The 25,206-nt window shown below is 39.4% G+C and overlaps 1 protein-coding gene across 2 annotated transcripts; it reads right to left on the minus strand.

Moving 5' to 3' along the window:
* Positions 1-12,196: 12,196 nt before the first annotated feature.
* LOC125723171 (gamma-aminobutyric acid receptor subunit gamma-1-like) lies at positions 12,197-24,534 on the minus strand. Of its 2 annotated transcripts, none has more exons than XM_048999574.1 (9): positions 24,426-24,534; positions 20,529-20,689; positions 19,552-19,619; positions 18,675-18,895; positions 18,262-18,344; positions 17,248-17,385; positions 16,897-17,049; positions 16,180-16,379; positions 12,197-12,867 (listed from the first exon to the last, which is right to left on the minus strand). In XM_048999574.1, exons 1-9 carry the CDS (start codon positions 24,512-24,514, stop codon positions 12,592-12,594), a joined length of 1,389 nt encoding a protein of 462 aa, XP_048855531.1. In that variant the 5' UTR covers positions 24,515-24,534; the 3' UTR covers positions 12,197-12,591. The 2 variants fall into 2 exon arrangements, with proteins under 2 accessions (XP_048855531.1, XP_048855530.1); XM_048999573.1 differs by having other exon boundaries at positions 12,197-12,870.
* Between the last annotated feature and the right edge of the window lie 672 nt (positions 24,535-25,206).

Raw genomic sequence — 25,206 nt, forward strand, 5'->3', positions numbered from 1 at the left:
GCAACACGTGGCATAAGCATGTATGACACCATATATGGACATAATCCCTCGACCAGTCAGAATAAGGGATATGCCCCCTCCCGCTTATGACGTCATAGATGGGGGGAAGCATTAAGCTCCGCCCAATGTACCAGGTAACATTTTTTATCCCTGCAGCTCGATTTGAATCAAGTACAAACACAGACTTGGTGTCCTGGTTTTAAACCCACAGTTCAGTATACTATTTGCTGATGTTTTTCCATAGATAGATGAGAGTAAGTTTTGGGGTCAGAGCACAAGATAAACCAGCACGCAGTGCCCAGAGTCCCTTTGGGTTCAAGGGCCAAAAGGTGACATCCCTCTCCCAGTCATGGGAAGTTAATCCCTGACCTTCCAATAACGGGAGAATCCTAACCCACCGGCATCATCCAAGGAGCTGAACCAAGACTGCAAAGGAGTATGGGGCCCTTCTGGGAGCAATGCTGTCTCACCATTCCAGGGCTCTGGAATTTGTGTCTGTGTGTTTGACCATCCTTATGTTACACAATGTGATAAAAACCTTTTGACCTTGTACAGACATTTTTTCAGTCCCCACAAAGGGAAACTCAATTTAATAAAAATCTGTCACTGCAATCAGAAATTAAAATTGCCACAAGTCGTATATTGTGTTTGGTTAAGGTTAGGGCTGGGTAGGGGTTAAGGCTGTCATTGTTGGGATTAGAGTAATGTCCACACAATGAATGGAGGGTCCCCACAGAGACAAAGATACCTAATCTCTATGCCTGTGTGTGCATGTATTGTATCTCTCCCTCCCTCCCTCCCTCCCTCTGTGTGTGTGTGTGTGTGTTTTTGCTGCTTTTCCACATTAAATGTTTTTTTCTCCCACAGTTCATAATCAGGCATTAAGCCATGCTATAGTCTCTAAATTGGCCATCATGTATTGCTGCACGTCTCCCTTTGGTGCAGCTTATGCCTCATGCCTTGTATTTCCTAAGCTGCTTCTAGCTTTTTGACACTGTGAACTGGCTAAGGGGTTGAATGTAAGTGTGCATGGAGATACAGTCATTCAATATGTATTTTGTCTTCTTTTATGTATCTATTTATATTTATTATGATGATGAAAATCATGGTGTTATTTAATTATGTTAAATCCATTTTACAAGAAATAAAAAGTAATAAAATTAAGCTGTGTGCTCCAAGGAGCAATATCAGTTGAAGCAGAGGAAATTACCTGCATTGGAGGTGACAAATCCCCAGAACTACCAGAGAAATTATTGGATACCCTCAGACATGACAGAGCCAATTAACATGAGCACCCCTGGTCACATGACTCCATCTTAAGAATGCCACACACCTAACTTCTCACAGTTTGAAAAATATTTTTGGAATGTTTTTGAGTTACTTTGCTTGTCAAGCTATCCTTTGATTCCTCTATTTCAGCTTGAATATTAAATGGTAAGATGCAATGTATTATCTCATAGTAGGTCATGTTTTGTGGGTCATATAAGCTGAATTAAAGTTTCAAGAGGAAAATGTCACACACACTTCCCTCTCTACAGGGAAAAGGAAAGATTAATCCGACCTCATTATTATTAGTCATGTCACATTTCTTATATTAATTTATTTTCCTGAATCTTTTATTGACTGTACTAGAGGTCATAAGTGTTTCTACTATTTTACTGCTTTTAAATTAATGAGTCTTTCTTTAGATAAATTAAGCAAATTGCACATTCAAGCATTAAAAATTGCACAAGCACAGTGTTGTTCTAGATGTTATAACCCTGTCAAATTATTCAATCAAATGAACCATTTTTCTAAAGTTATGCACGCTGAGTTCAGCCACAATAAATATCCTGCCTACACAAAAGACGAATTGGTAATTAAGCCCCTAATTATATAAAGCAGAGGAGACAGACTCGTGATACATTTTAATGTTTAGTAGGTTTGGCCCTTGGCTGTTTGAAAGGAGCTACTTGGTTTAGTGCATAAATGCACCAGGCTGGAGAATAGATAATTGAAACAGGATAGAGGGGCCTTATTCATGGATGCCCCTTGTCATCCTCAAGGCTTGTTAAATTTCTTTTCCTATGTAATTTCAAGAAATCTCACAGGACAAGCATCTCTGGTCCCTGACAGGTGGTATTCTGAAACACAGTTTAAAATGTTGCAGTAATGTTGGGTTTATGTGGCATTTAGTACTAAAGACGTGGCCACAAGGCTTTAGCTTCATTTGCAAGGTGATAAAAATGTGCAGCCCCATGAATAAATACTTGGTTGATTTTGCAGAATTAAATGGTAAATAAAAATTAGACAACAGATGCAGAATTTTGGGTACCGATGGATATTAATTAGGTTTCCTGTTATAGTTTTCTGTTTTTGTGCCTATAATGTGGAGGCTCGTATCTAGTGAGCGTACAATGGAATTTTTAATGAGGAAATTTTCAGCATCAAAGTGGAAGCACATTAGCTCATGTTTTATGGCTGGTTTACAGGTATTGTTTCAATTCCTTAATTGATGCTGGACTGGATTTAGTGATATTTTGACCGGCATTCTCTGGGGGGTATAGTACTTATCTTAGTGATGGTATGGAGTTACCTGTTCCCTTGTTTCCGCTAACATGTGTCAGTCAGTAGTTACAATATGTGGTGTGTGATTGCAAAAATTTTGAGTAGTGTGTGGGTAAGTGGGTTAGGATTCCATGTTGGTGACTGAGAGGTCACTGGTTCAAATGCCAAAGATTTGATGGTTTCAGTCTGAAGAAGCCAAAGATATTTCGTCATTGTGCCCTTGAGTCCCTTAACCCCCTGGGACTCACACTGCTTTCTCAAAAAAAAGATGTTGCTCTGGATAAAGGTACCTGATAAGTGTACAATGAATGCTGTTGAGAAGGTTGCTGGTGGATGTACAAACTTTCATGGTTGGGCTTTTGAAACCTGCTTCTCATCTCATTTCCCTGATGGTCCTCAATGGTTTGTAAAATACAGACACTCCTCTACTTACGAACGAGATACCTTCCGAACGGCCGTTCGTAACTTGAAATGTTCATAAGTCGTTATTCAACATCATTTTAAGGGTATATGCAAGTACAAGTAACTAGGATGCTGGGAGTACGCACGCTACGCCACTATGCACCCGGAGTAGCGACCAAAAGTCATACTAGGCGGAATTGGCGCTCAGAAAAAAAATTCATGTTGCGGACAGGAAACGGGAGCCCAATTAACACAATTTGGACTTACAGTCCTGTAAGTTCGTATGTCAGAAAGTACATAAGGTGGAAGTTTGTAAGCAGGGGAGCGTTTGTACACCAATGTTGCGGTTCCAGTTTGACCTTTAGCTCCCTGTGAGGTACTGTGACTTCAATCCACACTGAGCACTATTTTTATTAATAGTTTCCATTCATTTGTTGATCATCTGACTGCTTCTCGCTTCTTATTTTGGTCTCATTGAATCATAATATAATTTTTATATAGAGCACTTCAACTGTAAAGTTAGATAATACTGGTGATCCAATACAGGCATGAGGTATTAACCATGAAATAATCTAACTTCTCAGAGTTTTGCAAAAGGACTCTTCTATGACTTAACGTCTGAATTACAAACCTATCTACAAAAAACTCATTAAAAATAGGAATGAAAAATTAAATCAAATAAGCTTTTATTTTGATTTTAAGTGTTAATTAAATGATAAAGTATTTGGATAATATGAAAACACTTCCCCATTTCTAATGAGGTCAAATGTTATTTCAATCTATTATCCAATTCTACCAGTAACCAAGGAAATTCAGGCAATTTGCATTAACATATTGCTTCGCTTTTTGAGAGACCATAACTGTTTTAAATTTTGATGTTCCTTCTAAATCCAGATGCAATATTATTGTTTTAAAGAAGCTCCACTAAAGCTATTGGGCTTTACCTTACAGTAAGTGCACTGCAATATGCCTTTATAATGCATTCATAGAACATTCATAAGCAGCATGTAAGTATACTTTAACATAGCACTTATAACACTTTCAATAAACAAGACATAACAGCTTTAATATATATATTAATAACAAATAACAAATTACATGAACTGCAGCTACATAATACAATCATAATTCTCTGTAAGAACATTCATAATCAACATGTAAGTATATTGTAAGAAGATGCACTTAATGTTCTGTGAAGGGATTATAAGTGCATTGTAAATGTGCACTTGATGTAAAGCATTACGAAATATTTAATAAACAAAATGCTTTCAGATGCTCATGCCTGTAGGTCTTACTAGTGCTTGTGGTGTCCTTCCTGTATCCAACATATACAACTGACCTGGGAGTGAACGAGAGCACACTACGTGTCCTGCTAAACCATCATGATCACATCTGATACTCTCATATTTTACACATACTCTCATATTTTTAACTGAAAGCATATCTGTAATGCACAGTTTAAATATCTTCCACTCTTGCTACTTATTAACAAATTCATTCAGTATTAATTTATTATCTAATAACATTATTGACATTACTTTCAATTAAACAAACAAAAATTGAGTGCATAACGAAACCAAAGATAATGCATCTGTATTGTCTCCAGGTGAAAACACCCATAATTCAATAATCTATCTCTCAATCAATAATTTATAGATTAATTTAGACTCATTTAGAGTTGAACGTATCGTTTGGCTGCAAATCTCCAGGACATAAATGTTTATAATGTGAGGTGGACAGTTGAGTACTCATTTACTGTATGTCCTGGAAATCTGCGGTTAAACAACAGAGCACTTCCAAGCAAACTGTGGTAAAAAGAAAGCAAAAGAGGGAATGCACAATGTACATGAGGAAATTCTGTGTAATGTGGACAGATGTTATTTGATGATGAAAATGTTCCCTGACTCCTGACAGCGATAACAGGCAGGCTTGTTATTACAGACACAGTTAATTGGGTTAATAAGAAAACAGCTCAGTTGGCAGTAAACAGGATCGTTTGAAATGGTGGATGGGATGTTTCTCAAATTCTAAATTTCTGTTGCATTATCACTGTGGTTTCCTGTGAGTGCTGTGCCAGGTGTCTCAAATATATTTTTGCAGAAAGGTGCAATATTTGGACTGATTAAAGGTAGATATTAAGAAGTTCTTAAGGATTATGGAAATTTAACAAAACATTTTCGATCAAATGTACATATTGGTAAATTTTGCTGACTAGGGTGGGAAAATTTTACATATTAAATACTGTGTGATTGTCAATTGTATAAAAGGGGGGCAATTTAAAAAGGGGCACCACCACATGTATCATGTATATATATACACACGTGTATATATATATATATATATATATATACACACAGCTCATTTTACAGTCAGTGGGGGGGGGCAGTCTAGCTCCTTCCATGATCAACCGGGCAGGAGCAGGGGCAGGCTACATCCTTCTGGGCTTAGGCCCTGCTAGCTCCGGCCTCGCCTCGGCTTCTGGGTCACTGGCTGTAGATGGCAGGCAGTGTGCCTTTTTGGGGGGGGGGGGGGGGGGAATCCTTCAGGCTATCTAGAGTCAAGAGAGAGAAATGCAGACAAAACATGCTGAGAAATCACCCTCTGCTTGTCCACACTGCAGGTCTCCAGCCTGGCTGTATGGGGCGATCCCGCCTCCCCTCCGGGGCGATGTCCTGTCAGCATCACTCACAGTCGCCACTGGGGTTGCCTCAGGTGAGTTTGGGGGTTGTTGTCCAGTGGCACAGTTCTCAGAGTGTTCTATTAATGTACATTTTTAATGTTTTTTTAATGAGAATTGCCTTGATGCTCTTGAGCCTCTTGTGTAAAAGTCAGCAATGAGAGAGGTATGAAGGACAGATTCTGTCTGCAGCAGAAATAATGAATCACATGGAAATGGAATAATTAACAATTGCAAGGTCCCTGGTGGCAGCCCAAGTACCCCAGATGAGTGCTGATTAGTACTGAAATATTAATCATTTGTTTTTCAGTATGAGAAAAGCATGCATGGACTTTAAGGACCTAATACAAATTCACATATAAACTATTCATGGCTTGGCAGTGCAGTGAAACGTAAGTTATTCTACAGAAAATTTACCACAGCTTTTAGGTAAATATGCTTTTTTAACAATGTCTTTTTTAAAATCAAACCCAAGGTCTGAGCCACCAAAATGCTGAGAAATTTCTTTACCTGGAGTGTGTGGACACACACACTACATGCTGTCTAGTAAAAATATGCTTGTGTATTGCATTCAGTTTAGGTGGGGCTTTACTCATTGAAGAAACTTAGAAGAGCAAGTCATCATATCAAAATATATGTTGCTTCACAAACAAGCTTTTATGTCTTTTTTTGCCAACAGTAACAGATAATAATATGCAGACGTTTAGATTTTTTTTCCTTGCCACACTTTTGTCATGGATCTAGCAGTGATGAATATACTATGGATGTAACCTTACCTTGTTGTATGGTTTTTCCCCAAAACAGGAGGTCTCTGCTCTCTTTGGTAGGAAGTGGCCCACCTCCATGCTGGTTAATTATAAAAAAGTAGTAAAGCGGCTAAATGGCAATGAGGTAAAATTGATATATTTTTTATGTTGTACTGGTTGATTGTAAAAGGGTGCACAGCTGTGGGGGGCAGCGTGTGGCTCTGGGGGCTAAGCCTGTGTGGCTGTAATCTCAAGGTCACCAGTTCATACCCAGCCTCAGCACATCTGCAGGTCCTTAAACAAGACCCTTAACCCCCAACTCCCTGGGCACCCCAACAGGTAGCAGCCCTTCATTGACAGTTTGCTCTACAAAGAGTGAGCTGAGGGAGGAATAAAGACAATTTCCCCACAGGGATCAGTAAAGTATTGATCAATGGTTGATTTATCATAAATTGATTAGTTTTTTAATGTTTGTTATGAATTAATTAAAAATTATATAAGTAGGTGTCATGCCCCGCTCCACCGCTCCTCATGTGTGCCACGCCCCCTGATTACCCGCGTGTGCTTCCCTGATCGTCTCCAGCTTTGTCCGATTCCTTTGATTAGTCCTGTCCTATTTAAGTCCTGGTATGACCTGTTTCCCTGGTCTGTCATTGATGTTTGTATGCGTGAGATGTTTCCCAGTCCGCGCTTCCTTAATAAATCCCCAGTATTTCCCCTATTTGCCTGTCTGCCTGCTCCTTGCACGCCTTACCCGCACGATCGCCTGTCTGCTCAGCCCTGATCGTGACAGTAGGAAGGCAGGAGGGTTCTGGGGAAGGTGAGTTTCGTAGTGAGCTGTGGGTAGTTTGGAGCCTGCATATGGGTAGGGTAGGATTAAGTTGGGTTGGGTTGATTAGGGTAGGATAGGGTAGGGTTGGGATGGGATGGGTGGTGCAATGCCGTGCAGTCTGGCACGATTTTCCATTTGTTTTTGTAGAATAACTTTTGATTTAAGATTTAATTTGTTTGCCGTATTTTTTTTCCCCAATTATTTATTTATTTTTTTGCACTGCACTGGAAAATAGACACTGTGGACACCATCCCCCCTTGAGCCTTCCTCTCTTCTTTATATTCAATGAGGCTGATCTATAACAACTACCTGTAATAATACTTTCCTTGTATATTTGATTAAAAAAAATCTTTTCTTTAAAATTCTTTTGTCAGTGTCAGCACCCATCCAACCCTGCCCTTCGTGCCTCCTCCCGCGGAGGTTGCTGGCCATCCTGTTCTCCTCCCTGTCTCTTGCTCTTCAGCCCCAGTGTACTCTCCCGATTCCCTGCCGCATGGCTGAATGGGTTGAGTGTGTGACTTAGGGACTACATTCTCCCAGTCTTAGGTTCAATGATCAGCTTTATCACTTTCTTTGTATTTGAGATTCCCAGGTGTTCTATGTTTCCTTTTGCGTTTCCTGTTCTGGGTTTGCCCTCCTTGTGTTCCGTTCTGGTTTATGTTGTACTTTGTTTATTTCCCTAGTGTAATATTTCCCTGCTTCCTTAGTTTCAGGTCTTTAGTTCCTCAGTTCTGCGTTCAGTAGTGTTGGTTTCTTCACCTGTATCTTGTTGCCCTGTGCCCTTGTTCACTGGTTTTTACTGCACAGAGTAATTATCATTTCCTTGAATACAGTTGGCACTGTATTCGCGATGTTACAGCAATTGGCTTTAACTTTCATCATTTACTGACATTTGTGTTTATAGACCCATGCCGTATGTGTGGGTATAATTCATAGTGTAGCAAATTTCATGCCATGTACCTTTTATAATAATTAATCATTTAATAAAAACAATAACGCCCTGTGATGGGTTGGTGCCCCATCCTGGGTTGTTCTCTGCCTTGTGCCCGTGGACTCTAGGACAGGCTCCGGCCCCCCGCAACCCTGAACAGGATAAGCAGTTTCAGAAAATGGATGCATGGATGGATAAAAATAATAGATGTATTTTTTTTCTGTCATCCTGATTCTGAATTGCTGTCTATAATAAACCAGATATGTGGCCAAAGGAGGGGCAGAGAGGTCTCACCGATGTAAACAATAAAAGAACAATTAGTGGGTGTTTCCTTTTATAATTAAGTTTGGCAGTTTCACATGATATTAACTGGCAGTAACAGTAAACAAGCAAAAGGTATCTCTACTTGCATAACTTAAATGTATCAATGTTTTCTATAGCATATATCTGGCTACATCAAACACTGTAATAATGACCGAGAGTCAAATAACTAAATAAGAGATTACTTGAATCAATTATGCTTTTGATATCTGCTCAATAATTAACTAAAATATTTATCTATTTCCAAAGCTTACGAAATCTTAATGATTACCACATATTTCGGTGACACACGCTTTGCCTTTTAATAGCTATTTCAAACCAACCCTGAACAGTCTGAAAGAGTGTTTATACCAGAAAAACACTTAAGAACTGTTCATATTTTGCTGCTATGACTGCTGAAAATCTGTTGAGGGTCTTGATCAAAGACTAAATAAGTGACAGTGGCATTTCAGAATATAGCATACAATCATAGACGTCTTCTGCAAAATAACAACAGTCCTGTTCCGATTTTTGGATTGCAACATCTTTAAGTAGGGGCAGGTCATTAACAACCTTAGTGCTGAGAATGTAAGCCAAATTACTTAAATTACGGACATAATTGGTGTAAGTGATTTAATGAGTGCATAGCTGGGATGAATAGCCAATCAGGAGCAGGATTTGATCCCGCCTCCTGTGATCGTTCCACCTTTGCGAATCTTGGGCCAGTTACAGTTTAATTGCAGAGAAAAAACTACATGGTGTGCAAATGTTCTTGGAATCCAGGGTGAAATAAAAGTGTGGCAATTCTCAAGCTTTTTAAATGATATTGAGTCAAGAATGTTCATATTTTACAAATGTTGTGTAGCAGCTTTCAGATTTTTTTATGAACAAAAGAAGACATCGTGTCTTTTTTCAGGCACCTGCTTTATTGGTTCACAGTGTATTGAGTTACGCTGCACTAAAACTACACAGATCTATAAATACTTGGGGGAAAAAAGACAAGCACTCACATAAACAGGACATAAACCTCAACACAGTGGAAATTTGATTTGGGCTGAGAGACTGTAAACCTGTCTAAAATATCGTTCCTTTTCGATGCGACAGATTGGTGGTGAAGAAGCAACAGAATGATTAAAACATTAACAAAGAAACATTCTGATAACATTTTACAAATTATGCATAGCGATGTATACCACAACATCAATTTGTTGTAAATACATATTGTTACAATGATGAGTAACAGGGTAAATGCATGGTATATATCATACTCTCTCTTGCACACTTACATATGTATACAGATATGTATTTTATATTATATATCTTTATTGTTAAATTTGTGTGGTGTTCTATAGAACAGTGATTTCATATTGCATACAATAGATATACCCATTTTTACCGGCTAAATAGAATCAAAGCCAGGGAAAATGCATATACGGTAGTGAACTTAAACTGGATAAATTTATAAAAACTAAGAACCGACAGCAGCCACAAGTAACTGCTCCATAAATTTGGCTCAGGAAAAAAACTGTTTAATTCAAAATACCTGTCATATACATATACATGAACTACTGGTGTATATAATGTGTAGACTAGTAAAATTATCCTACATTACATGTATAAATATTGTTTTTGTTGATGATGTTCATATATGTGTATATACAACATTGTAACAGACAATGGCAATGGGTATGTACAAATATACATATATGTACACAACAGATGTCAAAAGAGTCAATGCTTATCTTTCCAGTGAAATCAGACTTAAAGTAAACAATAGCACATAAAAGTAAACTGGAAAAGTACCTCAACACTTGTTTCACTTCTGAGATGACCTTACAGCTGCAGACTTAAATATGTAGAAAAAACATTTTTAAACCAAAAGTGGCCTTACATATTTCTGGAGCCAAGACATTTGGAACTTCAAAACGAAATGTGACTCCTTCCTTTTCATGTGAATTACAAGAAATAAATCTCAAGAAATATCATGAAAGACATATTTGGCACATCTGAAATGTGACGTCACAATCAGTCCTCTAGGCAAAGACCGACGGGTAACTTACAGAAACAGTACATCTCCTCAGTAAACTGAGATATGGCTCGAAGTTTTCACCTCCATAAATATTCAGACAAAATACTGATGCTTGCCCAGAAGGTACTTACCTAAATTTCACAGACCATTGTTACAAAGCACTATTCTTTCCTAATACAGATTGAGCTTAGTGGGAATGTCACTGGTGCTTCGAAGCCCAGTGGTTGCTAAATGACTAGGCCCTCGGCTCTATCTTTCACAGATACTAAATTTAGTGTCGGGAACATTAGGGGAATATTGGGACACCCCGCTACTCTCTCATAAGCTTTTTATTGTACTTTTACTGCACCGTGTTCAGTAACTATATGCTGGAAATTAAAAATGGTAGCATCAGTAGGTTGCAGGAATCATCAGACATTGAAACCAAAGAAATACAAAACCACACAAAGTTCATTGTCAATTCTGTTAATGGGTGTTCAGGTTCTGTTAATGGGTGTTCAGGTTCTACCTAAACTGTGTCATGCTTTATGGCTTTGAGGGAGTCATGAATTCATCGCATTGCACTGAGTAAGAACAGGACTCAGAAACACTTCATGACAGTACCCCCATGACATTCTCACCTCACAGTAATAATCAAAGTGGGTTAATGCATTTTTCACAGTTATATGGTTCAATGACAAGCTTGTAATATATAGCAGCTTGAAATATAAATGAATATCAAAATAAAATTATTACTTTTTTCTATATGTGATACATATTCCATTTGTTCAGTTTTTTTCTATAGTTTAATCTTAGCTGCATAATAGAAATGTCTGTTCAGTACTATTCATAGTGAAATATGTCACCATAAATATATGTTTTTTTTGACAAACATCAAAGCTTTTTCCCAAATGCGATAAAGTTGAAATATCCTGAGGGTACATAAGTACTATAACCTCTATCACACATCATTTTAGCTATTTTAAATTTACCACCCCTACTGTTTACCAGCAAAATTAGACCTTGTTAACACTGAAAAAATATATTTTCACTTTTATGAATACATGGAAACTATACAGAAAACATCATCAGTATAATACTAAGAAAAAAACTAAGTTTAGTAATAATGGTATTAGTCTGGGTGCAAGCAGACTAATCATGGCTGAATGTGATCAGATGTCCAATACTTATTAAAATAATACAAATAAAAAAGGCAAAAGCTGAAAATTTAAGATGCAAAACAGAACTGGTTTTGAGTGTCAATGCATCCGCGTGTTAAATTATGGAAAGCTTTGGGACAAATGCGGAGAAAAATATTTCTGGACAAAAACAAATGCTTAGGAGTTTCTGTATGCTATTTTTTGATATATATTATATTTAAATTGCTAGGAATCAGATTCTTTACTCTCACAGTTCTTTTTCATCATAGATAAATGTAAGACTACAGAAGTAAAAACAAATGAAAAAGGCTGATGGAAAGATAACGACATATCACTCTTTTTCAGCTCCTAGAATGTGCTGTAAACCGCAAACCAAAAGCTACGAACAGAGAAGAGATAACATGATCCATACTGTTGTTATTGCTATGGTCAGTACAATTTCAGCTGAGATGGGGGAGCATGCAGCCCACAGGAAATGACCAGGCCGTACTCAGGAAATCCGACTCCAGCCACAGTGCCGATTTTGCGATGCAATGTGTAGCTCTGTAGGCAAAGTGAAATATCTGATTTCTTCCCCAATGATTTTATGACGGAGAACAGCTGTGGGTTTTTTTTTTTATTATAATTTTTTTTTTGCTGGGCTGCCATCTGGGTTCTCATAGTTTTTTAATAGGTGGGCTGACAGCGTAATTCTTTTCGGTATGTTCCGCTAAACCGAAAACTTTAACAAGTTCTATATTGCCTCTAAAACATCACACTGTATCGTCAGAGTTCTTACATCAGTTACATAGTTTTTCCTTCTGTTCTTTTTTTCAATTCTAATGGGGTCAGAGTCTATTATTTCCTGCCACTTTGGACTAAAAACGCTGCTTCTCGTAAGTATCAATACATTTATTTTGTGAATCCCCATTTCTTTTTTAATATGGGATGTAGTGAGGAGAAAGATCATCATAAAATATTTGATTATTTGAATAACTGACTTTGCATCTCATAAGTAGAGATACCCAACCCAGTAGACGAGGTTAAAGAGGCCAAATGCAGTGGGGAAGAATATTCGTGAGTAGGAATCGATCTTGGACACGTGGACATGCATGCGATTCTCTCGCCAAGCACCTGAGCGGCAGTCGTCAAAACAACAGAAGAAGCTGGTGCAATCTTTGCCGTCCAGGCATTCATACGCATAGTCGTCCTCTTCATGGTAGGGGGCGATGTTGTTCATCTGCAGTAGCGATGGCCCTGGCCGGATGTTAACCACAGTGGATTTCTGCTGGGGAGACAGGGAAGGGCCAGGTTAATTTATGAATATCGCTGGTCGTGTGACGATCCAGATGTTAGAATGATGAGACTCTCCCAGGAGCCATAATATAAGTTGTCAGCAGGGCATTTCCAAAATTAAGGCACATTGCCACTTATATGCATAGGGCACTTGTAAACATTCGCCTGAGCTTGTAAACATTCAGCAGAACCACATGTCTTTGAAACCCAGGGAAAAAGTGAAAAGAACAAAAAAGGAAACCAATGCAAGAACTATCAAGAGAATCAAGACCAGATCTAAACCATCAACTCATTGATTTATAGCTCTGTAGGTCCCAATGGTCTTCATTTAATTCAAGAAACAGGCATGTCATTTTGTATTTTTAACATAAACCTTATGGCTGTACTTTCTGATAAAGGTTCACATTTTGTACACCCAATAAATGAAATGGACCTTATCCACACATCAGTTTTCTGGACAGAGATCTCCGTTTATGATGCCTAGTTAACAATAACGACAATTTTTTTTATTTCATTATTCTATTGGCCTCAGAAATGTTAGAAGTAGAAGTCTTTCTGGTAGTTAGTCATCTGCATTTTTGTAGCAGGTAACAAGTAAATCACTTTATTTGTTGAGCGTTTCTAGTATGTTGGCTTTTTGCACAAGCTTGTATACCGAAAATTCTTTTGAGTTATACTCATCACATAGTCTAGCATTTTATGTGATTTTCAGATTAATGTAACGACACAAATTAAAGGTCTGATTTTAACATGTAAATAGTCAAATAAAATGTCAGCCATTATTGCTGTTACTAAGCATGTGGACCGATTATTAGGCTTTAATCTCTTGTAAGGAATGTTTTTCTGTATTTCTATGCTTATATAATGATATCATCTCTGCTGGAAAATTCTTCTTCTGAATGAATAACTTTTAATTTGAAATTATACACCCACAGCCCTTAAAGAGATCTGTAAATGCTACAGGAATGTTCCGAAAAAATTGCAGGTGTTTAAAAGTCTAAAGTGCATATATATTTTATTAATGAAGCAAATTAGATGGTGCACTGCAGAAAGCTGGCTATTTAAATTACAGTACTAAGTGTCCATATCGCTGCTGTTCTTTTAAGGTCCTGCTATGTAGATTAACTGTTATAATGTGGGCAGGACATAAATCGCAAGCATATCTATCTATCTATCTATCTATCTATCTATCTATCTATCTATCTATCTATCTATCTATCTATCTACTCATTTTTTACTCATTTATTTATTTATTTATTTGTCTGTCCGTTTGGCAAATGCATGCATCCATAGCAATGCACAATTGAGAGGAGTCCCTGAAGCAATCTGAGGTCAAGGACCTTGCTCAAGGGCCCAACAGTGACATTACTCCGCTGAGCCTGGGATCAGAACCGACAACCACTGAATCACAGGCAGAGTTTCCCAGCTAAACCCCTCTCCCCCCCGGCCCCCCACCAGGATATGGCATGAAATACCCCTGGCCTGGCATGAAATATCCACCTGTGCAATTGCAAGGTTGCTGTAAGGGGTAGTTGATTCTGTCAGGTTCTACATTTCTTATCCCATAGTGTGTGAGCCTAGTGACATTTAATATCAATATTAAAGAAGAATTAAAGAAGTAGTACAGTGGGCCCTCTGGATCCTCCTCAGGGAATTAGTTGCAAAAATCCACATAGAGAAATCTGCATATGCATATGAAATGCTATTGTATTTGCATATAACCTATGCACATCCTAAATACTTTGAATCTCTAGATTACTTGTAATACTAAATACAATGTAAATGCTATGTAAATACACTGAACAAAAATATAAACGCAACACTTTTGTTTTTGCTCCCATTTTTCATGAGATGGACTTAAAGATCTACAATTCATTCCAGATACACAATATTACCATTTCTCTCAAACATTTCTCACAAATCAGTCTAAATGTGTGATAGTGAGCACTTCTGCTTTGCTGAGATAATCCATCCCACCTCACAGGTGTGCCACATCAAGATGCTGATCTGACATCATGGGTAGTGCACAGGTGTACCTTATACTGCCCACAATAAAAGGCCACCCTGGAATGTGCAGTTTTGTCTCACAGCAAAATGCCACAGATGCCACAAGCATTGAGGGAGCGTGCAATTGGCATGCTGACAGCAGGAATGTCAACCAGATCTGTTGCTCGTGCATTGAATGTTCATTTCTCAACCATAAGCCGTCTCCAAAGGCGTTTCAGAGAATATGGCAGTACATCCAACCGGCCTCACAACCGCAGACCACGTGTAACCACACCAGCCCAGGACCTCCACATCCAGCAGGTTCACCTCCAAGATCGTCTGAGACCAGCCACTCAGACAGATAATGCACGGCCCCATGTTGCAAGGATCTGTACACAGTTCTTGGAAGCTGAAAATGTCCCAGTTCTTGCATGGCCAGCATACTCACCGGACATGTCACCCGTTGAGCTTGTTTGGGATGTGCTTGACCGGCGTATACGACAGCGTGTACCAGTTCCCACTAATATCCAACAACTTCGCACAGCCATTGAAGAGGAGTGGACCAACATTCCACAGGCCACAATTGACAATCTGATAAACTCTATGCGAAGAAGATGTGTTGCATTGCATGCGGCAAATGGTGGTCACACCAGATACTGACCGGTTCTGAGTCCCCAGACCCCCAATAAAGCAAAAAACTGCACATTCCAGGGTGGCCTTTTATTGTGGGCAGTATAAGGTACACCTGTGCACTACCCATGATGTCAGATCAGCATCTTGATGTGGCACACCTGTGAGGTGGGATGGATTATCTCAGCAAAGCAGAAGTGCTCACTATCACACATTTAGACTGATTTGTGAGAAATGTTTGAGAGGAATGGTAATATTGTGTATCTGGAATGAATTGTAGATCTTTAAGTCCATCTCATGAAAAATGGGAGCAAAAACAAAAGTGTTGCGTTTATATTTTTGTTCAGTATAGTTGTCATACTGTATTGTTTAGGGAATTATGACAAGTCTAACTATTATAATACATACAGACAATATAATTATATATAGAGAAAACATTAATTTATTCTCTCACACACACACATCACTTTATTGTCATGGATTCAGTGTAGTGCTTGGCGTGCGCCAAATTCAAGCATTGATTATTGGAACTTTCTGATTTGTTTTTTTTTTTATTTTTAATATTTTCATGGATATGGAGGCCGATTGTAGTTTTAATGTCAGAGATGGAGGTTTCGCTCTCATGTCTGCATTGCTGTTGTGTAACGAGGCCTCTAGGGGGCGCCGCTGGTACATGCCAGCTCACCTGTACGTTGCTGGATTTGGATTTCTTTGCCTGCCTGTTGCTCGTGAAATAGTGGAGCGTTCCGTATTCCATGAGCGCAGCGAAGGTGAATATGAAGCAGACGGAGACGAAGAGATCCATGGCCGTCACATACGACACTTTGGGGAGTGATTTCCGGGATATGGTGCTGAGGGTGGTCATGGTCAACACTGTGGTGATCCCTGCGTGTAAATGTATAAGGGGAGTGCAGAGGGCAGGGCGTGATATTTAGGGCAGTAAATACAGTCAAAGGTAACATATCCACCCATCAACTGAGTATCCTGGCTGGGAAAGTGGGGGGGGGGGTGGGCAATTACCCATCGCACTGGGCAGGGGGAAACACCAAGCCCGTATGGACCACCAAATGTGATTAGAGGCAATAAATTATTATATTAAACAACATGCTATAAAATGTGAATTAATGCACTTTACGTATATATGTACTCTCTCAATAATAATAATAACATCACATTTGTTTAGGCGGAACTTTTATAGGCAGCATATTGAGAAATAGAGACAGCAGGACCGGTCTGTTAGCAGTGCAACTGGAGATAAGGGCCTAATGGTGGCATCACTCTGCCAGCCATGGGATTTAAACCGAAAACCATCTGATTACAGGCACATGTTCTAACCCACAGAGCCACCCCAAAATTACCATATCATAGTGCTAATGGTGCTTTTAATAGGATTTATGCATACCTAACGATGTCCTGGCTGGAACGGCATCCTTGTTGATCCAGAAAGAGACCCAGGACAGAACCACAATCATGCTGCAAGGGATGTAAGTCTGGATGGTGAAGTAGCCCATCCGCCGACTCAGATCAAAGAAGATGGTCATGATGACATATTCCCCTGTAACATAATGCAGAGTGCTTTAAAGCAAATGATAGTCATCATGATAGTAATCTATTAAAAATTATGGCTTCATCTGTAAAATGATGAAAAATGGCTTGATTTTCAATCCATCCATCTTCCAGCTTATCCTGAGCACTGCTGTGGGAAGTAGATAATAATAATGATAATAATAATAATAATAGCTGTTGGTCGTACCCGATTGAGTGTGTGCTACGTCTGACGTGTTGCGCAGGCCGACGAACGCGAACTGGTACAGCCTCCAGTACCGCTGATCAGCCACTTCCACGGACCTCCTCTGCCAGCGGTAGAGAATCTCGTTTTTTGGGTACCCATCTGAGGAGGCACAGAGGGGAGACCAGAGGCTGCACCGGACTGAACCTTTGGCGACTGGGTACAGCCTGTAGCTACGCAGTAAATCAGCACACAGAACCAGACGCTGTGAGCCGGTGGTTTCCAACACGTCGCCTACTTTACGGTGATTATTCATTCACCGGCTACCCGGGTTTGATTAAAAACATATTACTGCAAATTCCATATCCTACTTTGTTCTTTCAAGATCATATCCATGAGAAAATTTAATGGTCAAGATTTTTCATTTTATTCCTAATTTCTTCATTTCATAAAAATTTGACCTTTAGAAATTTAAGCAAATAACGAATGCTATTAAATATATTAAATTTCAACATTCTAAAAACAAAGGGCACATATTTCTTCATATTTTTTTTTCTTTTTGTTTCATGCTTTCAAGTGTCTGTTGCAAGTAATAATCCAAATGGAAATCCATCATAACACATTTTTAACTGAGAAATTAATTTATTAACACTGTCGATTTAAAAAAAATTAAATCAAGAGATCGGGCAGACACTAGGGCAGGGTTGAAAACCACCACTCTGTGATAACAAGGTCAGTAACCTATTCTTAAACCAAGGAAATGACCACTGTAGGAATCGGGAACATGGCATGGCAGCACAACTAACATGAGACACGTGACGGTGTGGATGATGAGGGCATGCGCTCTTATTTATTTGCCTGACTGGGTTTGACTAGATCACCCTACAAACAGTGCCAGTAGCCCCCCCCCCCCCCCGGTGTGTGAGGCTGGGGCTCATGACTGCAGAATGGCTCAAACTTTTGCACACTTCTCCTGCATTGCTACTGAACCTGAAGGGGTGTGCTGCGTGCGTCAGCGGATCAAGATCGAACACCTACAGCTCGAAAACTCCAGCGGACACGAGTGCTCGTCCATAGGAAAGTTATGCAGTTTAAGGTAGCATTCCGCATTAATTGTCAACCTGACAAAAACAAAATTATGACAGAAAAAAACAAAAAGATATTAGGTTGCACCTGTGCATTGTATAGCTGTGCAATATTGCATTAATGTCTGAGCAACTTAACAAATCGCTAAAGAACATAGTAATGGATAACCTTTTTTGTACGTTATGCACTGAAACTAAAAATAACAACAGAGTCAGCTCTATGTGTCAACAAATAGCACACTTTTCATCAAAAATAGCCCTACAGCACAGAATACAGATGCACAAATCAAAGTTGCGCAGACACTGAGCAGTAAAGACAGGCAACCAATCAGAATGAGACACTGGGTGATGACACAGCAGCCACACCTCAATGTGTACATGACCCGCCCATTGCTCCACAGCCGCAGAAGCCGATTGGGCGTCGTGATCCAGTGGGCGTCTGACTTCCTGGAGTTGCGGAAGAAGGTGTCAGGGATCCAGATCTTTCCAACCATGTTGCTGTTGAGCATGAGGAGCTTCATTGAGCTGTTGAACTTCAGCCTGCTGTCATACCACGTCTGGGCAAAGAATATGTCAATGGTGTACTCCTGAAATGAAATGGAAACATGGCAGAGTTGACTCAGAACTGAGACAAACGTGGGAACTGTTTTAGCGCCTCTCCTGCTTTGAAGACAGCAGCAGGTCAGATATCTGCTTGGCCCATTAAGATAGAACAGAATAAAGCACAGAAATCACAACAATATTCAACATCAGAATGTCTAAAGATCTGAGCTAGATGCTGACTGGTCATAACCTTGCCAGCAGTTAGTCAATAGGCACACAGGGATTCTGATTATGGAAGATTCCACAGCACAGAAAACAATATGTGCAAAGTGAGATATCGAAGAGCTTATGACTGTCTCTCAGAAAGCAGATACACCCGGCAAGGTCTGTATCAGGCCTCCAGCAGGCTTCTGAAATCATTCACCTCAGGTAACCAGGTGTCTGAATCAACAAAGCCTAATTCGGGCAGCCAACAGTATTTATCTTCATTTTTATCTTTTATCTGTACTCCACTCACATTCACTAGCTGAAATGTAGCCGGGATGAAGACTGTGATCAATCTTGGTGGATTTTGCATCGCACAATGCGTGTGCCTTTCGAATTAAATAGGCAGTATGTTTCCACGCTGTTTGGATAACGTCAGACAACAGATTTAACACTTGGAATCCGCAAGCTGTCTGTAAAGAGGTTACTCACTCACCATATTTATGGGGTCAACCGGTCCAATACTATTAACATATACCGCTGTCTCAATCACCGTCGGTCTTACTGTAAGACATTTAAAAAGTAGCTTAAGCAAATACATGTAAAACATAATATGTCAGAGATTTTCATAATGACACATATAAACTTAACCAAAGTTTTTTCAAATTTGATGACAGGATTCGCAATATTTCTTATATTTACATTTCAGTCACATTTATCATGTTTTGGGTAATACTTTACTTGAGGGGGCACAAATACTTAGTAGTGTATAAAACTCAGTTACTACTGAAGTGCAAATCATGGACAAATATAGCAGGTGCTTGAGATTAAAGATGCATCATGAATGAATAAGAGATCAGCATGTAACTTGTTATTCATTACTTTGTTTCTTCAGTAGTTTATAAAATAAACAATGATAGTAATAAATATAACAATTGAGATAAAAGATGTCAGAATTTGCTAATGATCAACGAACATGAGATCAGTATGTAACTTAGTTTGTGCTTAATACATACGTTATAACAATACTACACTATTTGTGCCCCCTCAAGTAAAATATTACCATTTTTGTCATTTCTAAAACATTCACTGAAAAACAATACAACCCAAGTTATTTATTCTTACTCAGTATGTAAAAGGTAATAGATTACAAATCAATCGAAGCTTGTTTGGCTCAGTTACAGCGCAGAAAGTGAGTAGCCTTGTTCAATACCTGGGATTGGACATGTTACTGACAAGCTAATGCATTTAACAGGGATAGATATACCGCTTACAATGTAAAAGGAGCCACACAATGCAGTCTGTACTGCAAAGAGAAAACTGCACGTCATGTTTGTAGAGTTTTACAGAGCCAAATCACTGAGAATGAGAAACAGTGCTCATTTAACAGCACAAGGTCTCTGACAGTTTCATGACGCAAATTCAAATGAGAAACTAAACAATGATTTATAATACAAAGCAATAGCAACTTGCCTCCAATGTCAGGTCGGAGCTTGTTGTCATAACCCTGCAATAACGTGTTTAGGATCAAGGTGACATCACTTTCATAGACCTTGGGCGATAGTACCCAGGTCTTATTTATGGGGACATCTTCATAATCTTCCTCCTCCAGTTTATTTGGACCGAAAGCCACACTTGGGGGGGGGGGGGGGGGGCAAAAAAACAAACAACACATCTCAGTAAAGGAGTTTGTAAACACAAGCAACCCTTATAACTCATGGGAGCCGGAAACAGACATTTACAAGATCATTCTGGCCATGGTGCGGACATGGCGTTCAAAGGATTTCACCCGAAGGCTTGCAGGCGCTAATAAAACATCTCTAACCTCTACCATACCTTCTAACCTCATCCCGCTCCAGGAAATGTGACCCTCTGGAGCGTCCGCGTGATAAAATTAACAAGATAAGAGCCCCTTGCAGGAACTGCACTGTTTTTATGTCAGTCTGAGCTATTCCAAGGGTGACGTTCCTCAGCTGTCGGGCTTTAGATCCCGAGACGTGAAAGTCGAGGTTCCCAGATGACCTGGGGCTCCGTTTCTGCCAGCTCAGATGCTGACCCCCACGCCTCACTCCTATCACAGCACGGGAGCTGTCGCACACAGGCGGGGGAAAAGGGGGTGGATGTGGGGGTGGGGGGGCTAATTACCCGGCTATGAGAGACTGCTGTGGATCCAAGAGCTTGGACCAGTGCCAGACCATTTTCACTGCTCCTTCCAAGCATGACTGAGTAGCTGTGAACGTGCTCGCAATCACCCACCTCCACCCCCCCAGCCGAAGTCCCTCCCCACCCTCACCCCGCCACGCCAAAGATACACGGGACAGCCCATGATCCTCCCAGACACCGTGGAGGGAATATGCTTGGAGAATCTCTCGGGAACTGAATTAGCCGACGCTGTGATGAACCGTGAGATACATGGAAATGGGCTTGTTAACTGCGCCGCCCTCCTGGAGGAAAGAAAAATATGCAGAATTTCCATCCATCCTCCCATTCTCCAACAACCCCTGAGTAGGATCATAGGAAAATGTATAATGGAACAATTTGTGTTTAAACTAAAATCTCAGCTGTCTTCATTCAACATCATTTGACAAACTGCATGTCTGAGATTTTTTTTTTATGAAAAAATGATTATAAATAATAAAACAGAAAGTAAAGTATTATAATTATCATGATATTTTATTATGCGGTCCTGTGCTGCATAAGGATGTTATGGTCAATGACTTATATGACGGTGATCCCATAAAATTATAATGGAGCTAAAAATTCCTATCGCCTAGCAATGCCGTAGCGCAACATTACTACAACATTACTACATCATTACTCACGTGTCTGTGGTGATGCTGATGTGCAGAAACTTACTGCGCTGCCAGTCATATATACGTACAATTATGTACACTACATAGTACTTCATAATGAAAATAAACTATGTTATTGGATTATGTATTTATTATACTGTATTTTTTATTATTTTAAAGTATACTTTATATATATATATATATATATATATATATATATATATATATATATATATATATATATATATATATATATAAAATATGGCAGCCTAGGTGTGTAGTGAGCTATACCACCTACGTATGAGTAAGCACACTTTATAATGACTAAATCACCTAACGATGTATTTTTCAAAATGTATCCCTGTAGTTAAGCAATGCATGACTATATATAAATAGCAAATAGCAATTAGAAAACCAGAACTGGTGCTAAATGTCAATTCCCCTTTCCTGATTATCTACCATACATATATATATATATATAGCGCTTATATCTTTTTGAAATGTCTGCTGAATGTGTTGGATGAGCAAAGCCCACCAGAGACGGCTGGTTTGGACACATGCAGGGCAGTCTCGCTGACATTGTCATGGGGGAAGGTTGTACACTATGGAGACATCCAAAGCTCTGCTGGCGGGGTCACAAACAGCCCTGGGTTACATCTCAGCTTCCAATAGCTTTTTATCAGATACTATGGCCATTATGGCGTTTCAGCTGCCTCTCAGGAGCTTATCAAAGTGACTCTTCTAAAAATCATAGAACTGCACTGGCTACCCCACTGACCACTGCATGAGGTCTACTTAGTTATTCAAGCAACTACAGCCTGGAGATTGACACTGACCATCCACCTGTAAGTTGGAGAAGAGTACCTTACCATGCTGTAGGGCTATGAGGCTAAGCACAGGGATGCAGGGCGCAGCTCTGACCTCACAATAAGACATTGAGAGGTCATGACCTTCTGGCAAAGGCCAGCCCCTGTAGTATACAAGACATCTCTGCAGACTGTCCTCCCCTGAGCAAAGGGAACAGATGTAAGTTTATCAAGATGTCACACTACTTGACTGCGGGTGACTAGAGTGAACCAGAGTTGATAATTGCCATTGTTACTGATCTACTAATCAATCTAGCAGACCTTCTACACAACTTACACTTTCAGCTGCATTAATCTGGACCAAAAAAGCTATTGACAGCTTATTCTACAGAAGCATGCTAATATAGCTTGAGCAAAGAGCAATAATAGTTTGGAGAACAACCAAAACTAGTAGATAAACTATCACTGCTTCAATTAAGACACTATGCAACCAAGGAACCTGCACTCATGCAAAGAGACAAGCCGCAAGATTGGTGCTGGTGAAACCTGTCAAGGTAAAGAGGGACCGTGCCCTAACTGTCCCTCCCAAGACAGGTGACCTGTCCCACAGCTCACTGACACATCATTTTAAAGTTTAATCCCACCATAGGATGCACCCCTTATATGCAGTCACCAGGGAACACGTGAAGGTCTTTTTACCCATTCGTCTAGGGAGCTCTCTCTCTCTGTCCTTTCCCTGGCCAACGGAAAACAGCCTGCAAGCAAAATTTTATTAAATAAATAAATACAAGGATAAACAAAGAAAGAAATCTATAAATAACCTGGCAAGCCTCATTAATTTCAAACCAATGCTTAACTTCAATTTCCCTATCAGTATTATGACAGAATTATTGCCAACCTAATAATAACCGATTTTCTTGCTTATTTATATTATCCCAAACCAATCCATAAATCAATAATCATATTTCACCAATTGTAAATGTATTAGGTATTTCGTTCAGTTCAGTAAATCACGTAGCTCGTTTTTAGCAGGGTTGGGGGCATTGCCACGGAAAAAAGCCCTTTTGCCGCATTTCTAAGCCTTTCCAAATCATTCAAACATGCCGCCACGGATGCTGATATATTTGAAGGTTACAACAGATGGTCTGTTTTAGGACGTTAAACGATTTCGTTTTAGACGGACAGTGTAATGAATGAAACACTTTTCCTCTCCACATGTGCCGAAAAACGCTCATGTACATTATACAGTATTAATAAACGGCAGTGAAATCCGCACAATTTCCGAAAAATATTTCATCCAAGTTAATTAAAAATTAAATGCTCTCCCATTATCTGACTTTGTGTGTTTATTTCAAATAGAGTAAACTGGATTTCCAAGGTTGTTTCCGTTCTGTGACATTGCACGGAAAACGGACATGGGAGATATTCGCCTCGGCAAGGGACCGATCAATCGCCACGTAAACACGGCTTTACAGCAAGGGTTTTACACTGTAATCTTCATGGTAAAAGAAACTGCTATTCGTTTTCTGCAAGGAACCGCACGCATTTTTATCTCCGGAGGGTATTGCAAAAAAACGTGTATTTCCAGCATATGGATAAGCGTTTTTCAGTTCATCCCAGTTTATTAAAAATAATAAAAAATAAATAAAAAACTAATTAAAAAGCACGCTATGGATATACATACTAAAAATTAACTTAAAATTGTCTGACATTTCGGGTATCATTTGCACACTTATTTGCACCATTTATCCGTTATCTCAGCGCAAACTTACCTGACTCCGACACATGCGAACATCAGGCAGAAAGCCGACACACGATGCTGCCAAGGCTGACAACTCAGGGCTAAACTCCTACAGCTCATGATCTCTTTAGAGATCAGAATTATATCTCCACAAACCAAAAACTCAATCTTTATATATATTTATATATGTATGTATATAAATATAAATATATATATTCCCTACTACCACCTGCCTAAGTGTATTAGTGAAATTCGCCTGCGATCCGATCGGGGTGCGGGACTCATGATTAAAAAACCACCAATCAGCATGTCAGATGCCTGCATAAATTATGTCCATAGCCTGTCCTCGTCCAATCAGGTGGGAGGAAAGAGGCTGGGCTTCCCAAGCACTCCGGAGAATCCGCTTGGCATCCCTCGGTGAAAAAGGCAGTAAGGCGATGGAGCATCATGTCGGGTTTGGATAATCACAAACCATTTTTAGCTTCCCCTTAAATGGACGAGATGGCTCTGCTCTTAGACTGGGTTGTGGGTCTTTCATTTGAATAAGTAGATCGCAACTAATAGACATCCTCATTATGTAGTGAATCAGACAGCTAATAATTAACTAGAACTGAATTATTAACTCCAGTGCGCCGTTTTCGCATCTTTAGTTTTATTAATGGATATAAGGTGTTACCTTAATGAGATGTCATAACAATTTTTTTAAATACAAATTTTCATTGAAACCACATGAACTACATAAAACAAACCCAATGCATAATCCATTTGCCATAACATGGACGTCGATACCTTAAGTGATATAAATGCTTTGT

Source organism: Brienomyrus brachyistius, unplaced genomic scaffold, assembly GCF_023856365.1.
Source record: "Brienomyrus brachyistius isolate T26 unplaced genomic scaffold, BBRACH_0.4 scaffold46, whole genome shotgun sequence".
Classification (NCBI taxonomy): domain Eukaryota; kingdom Metazoa; phylum Chordata; class Actinopteri; order Osteoglossiformes; family Mormyridae; genus Brienomyrus; species Brienomyrus brachyistius.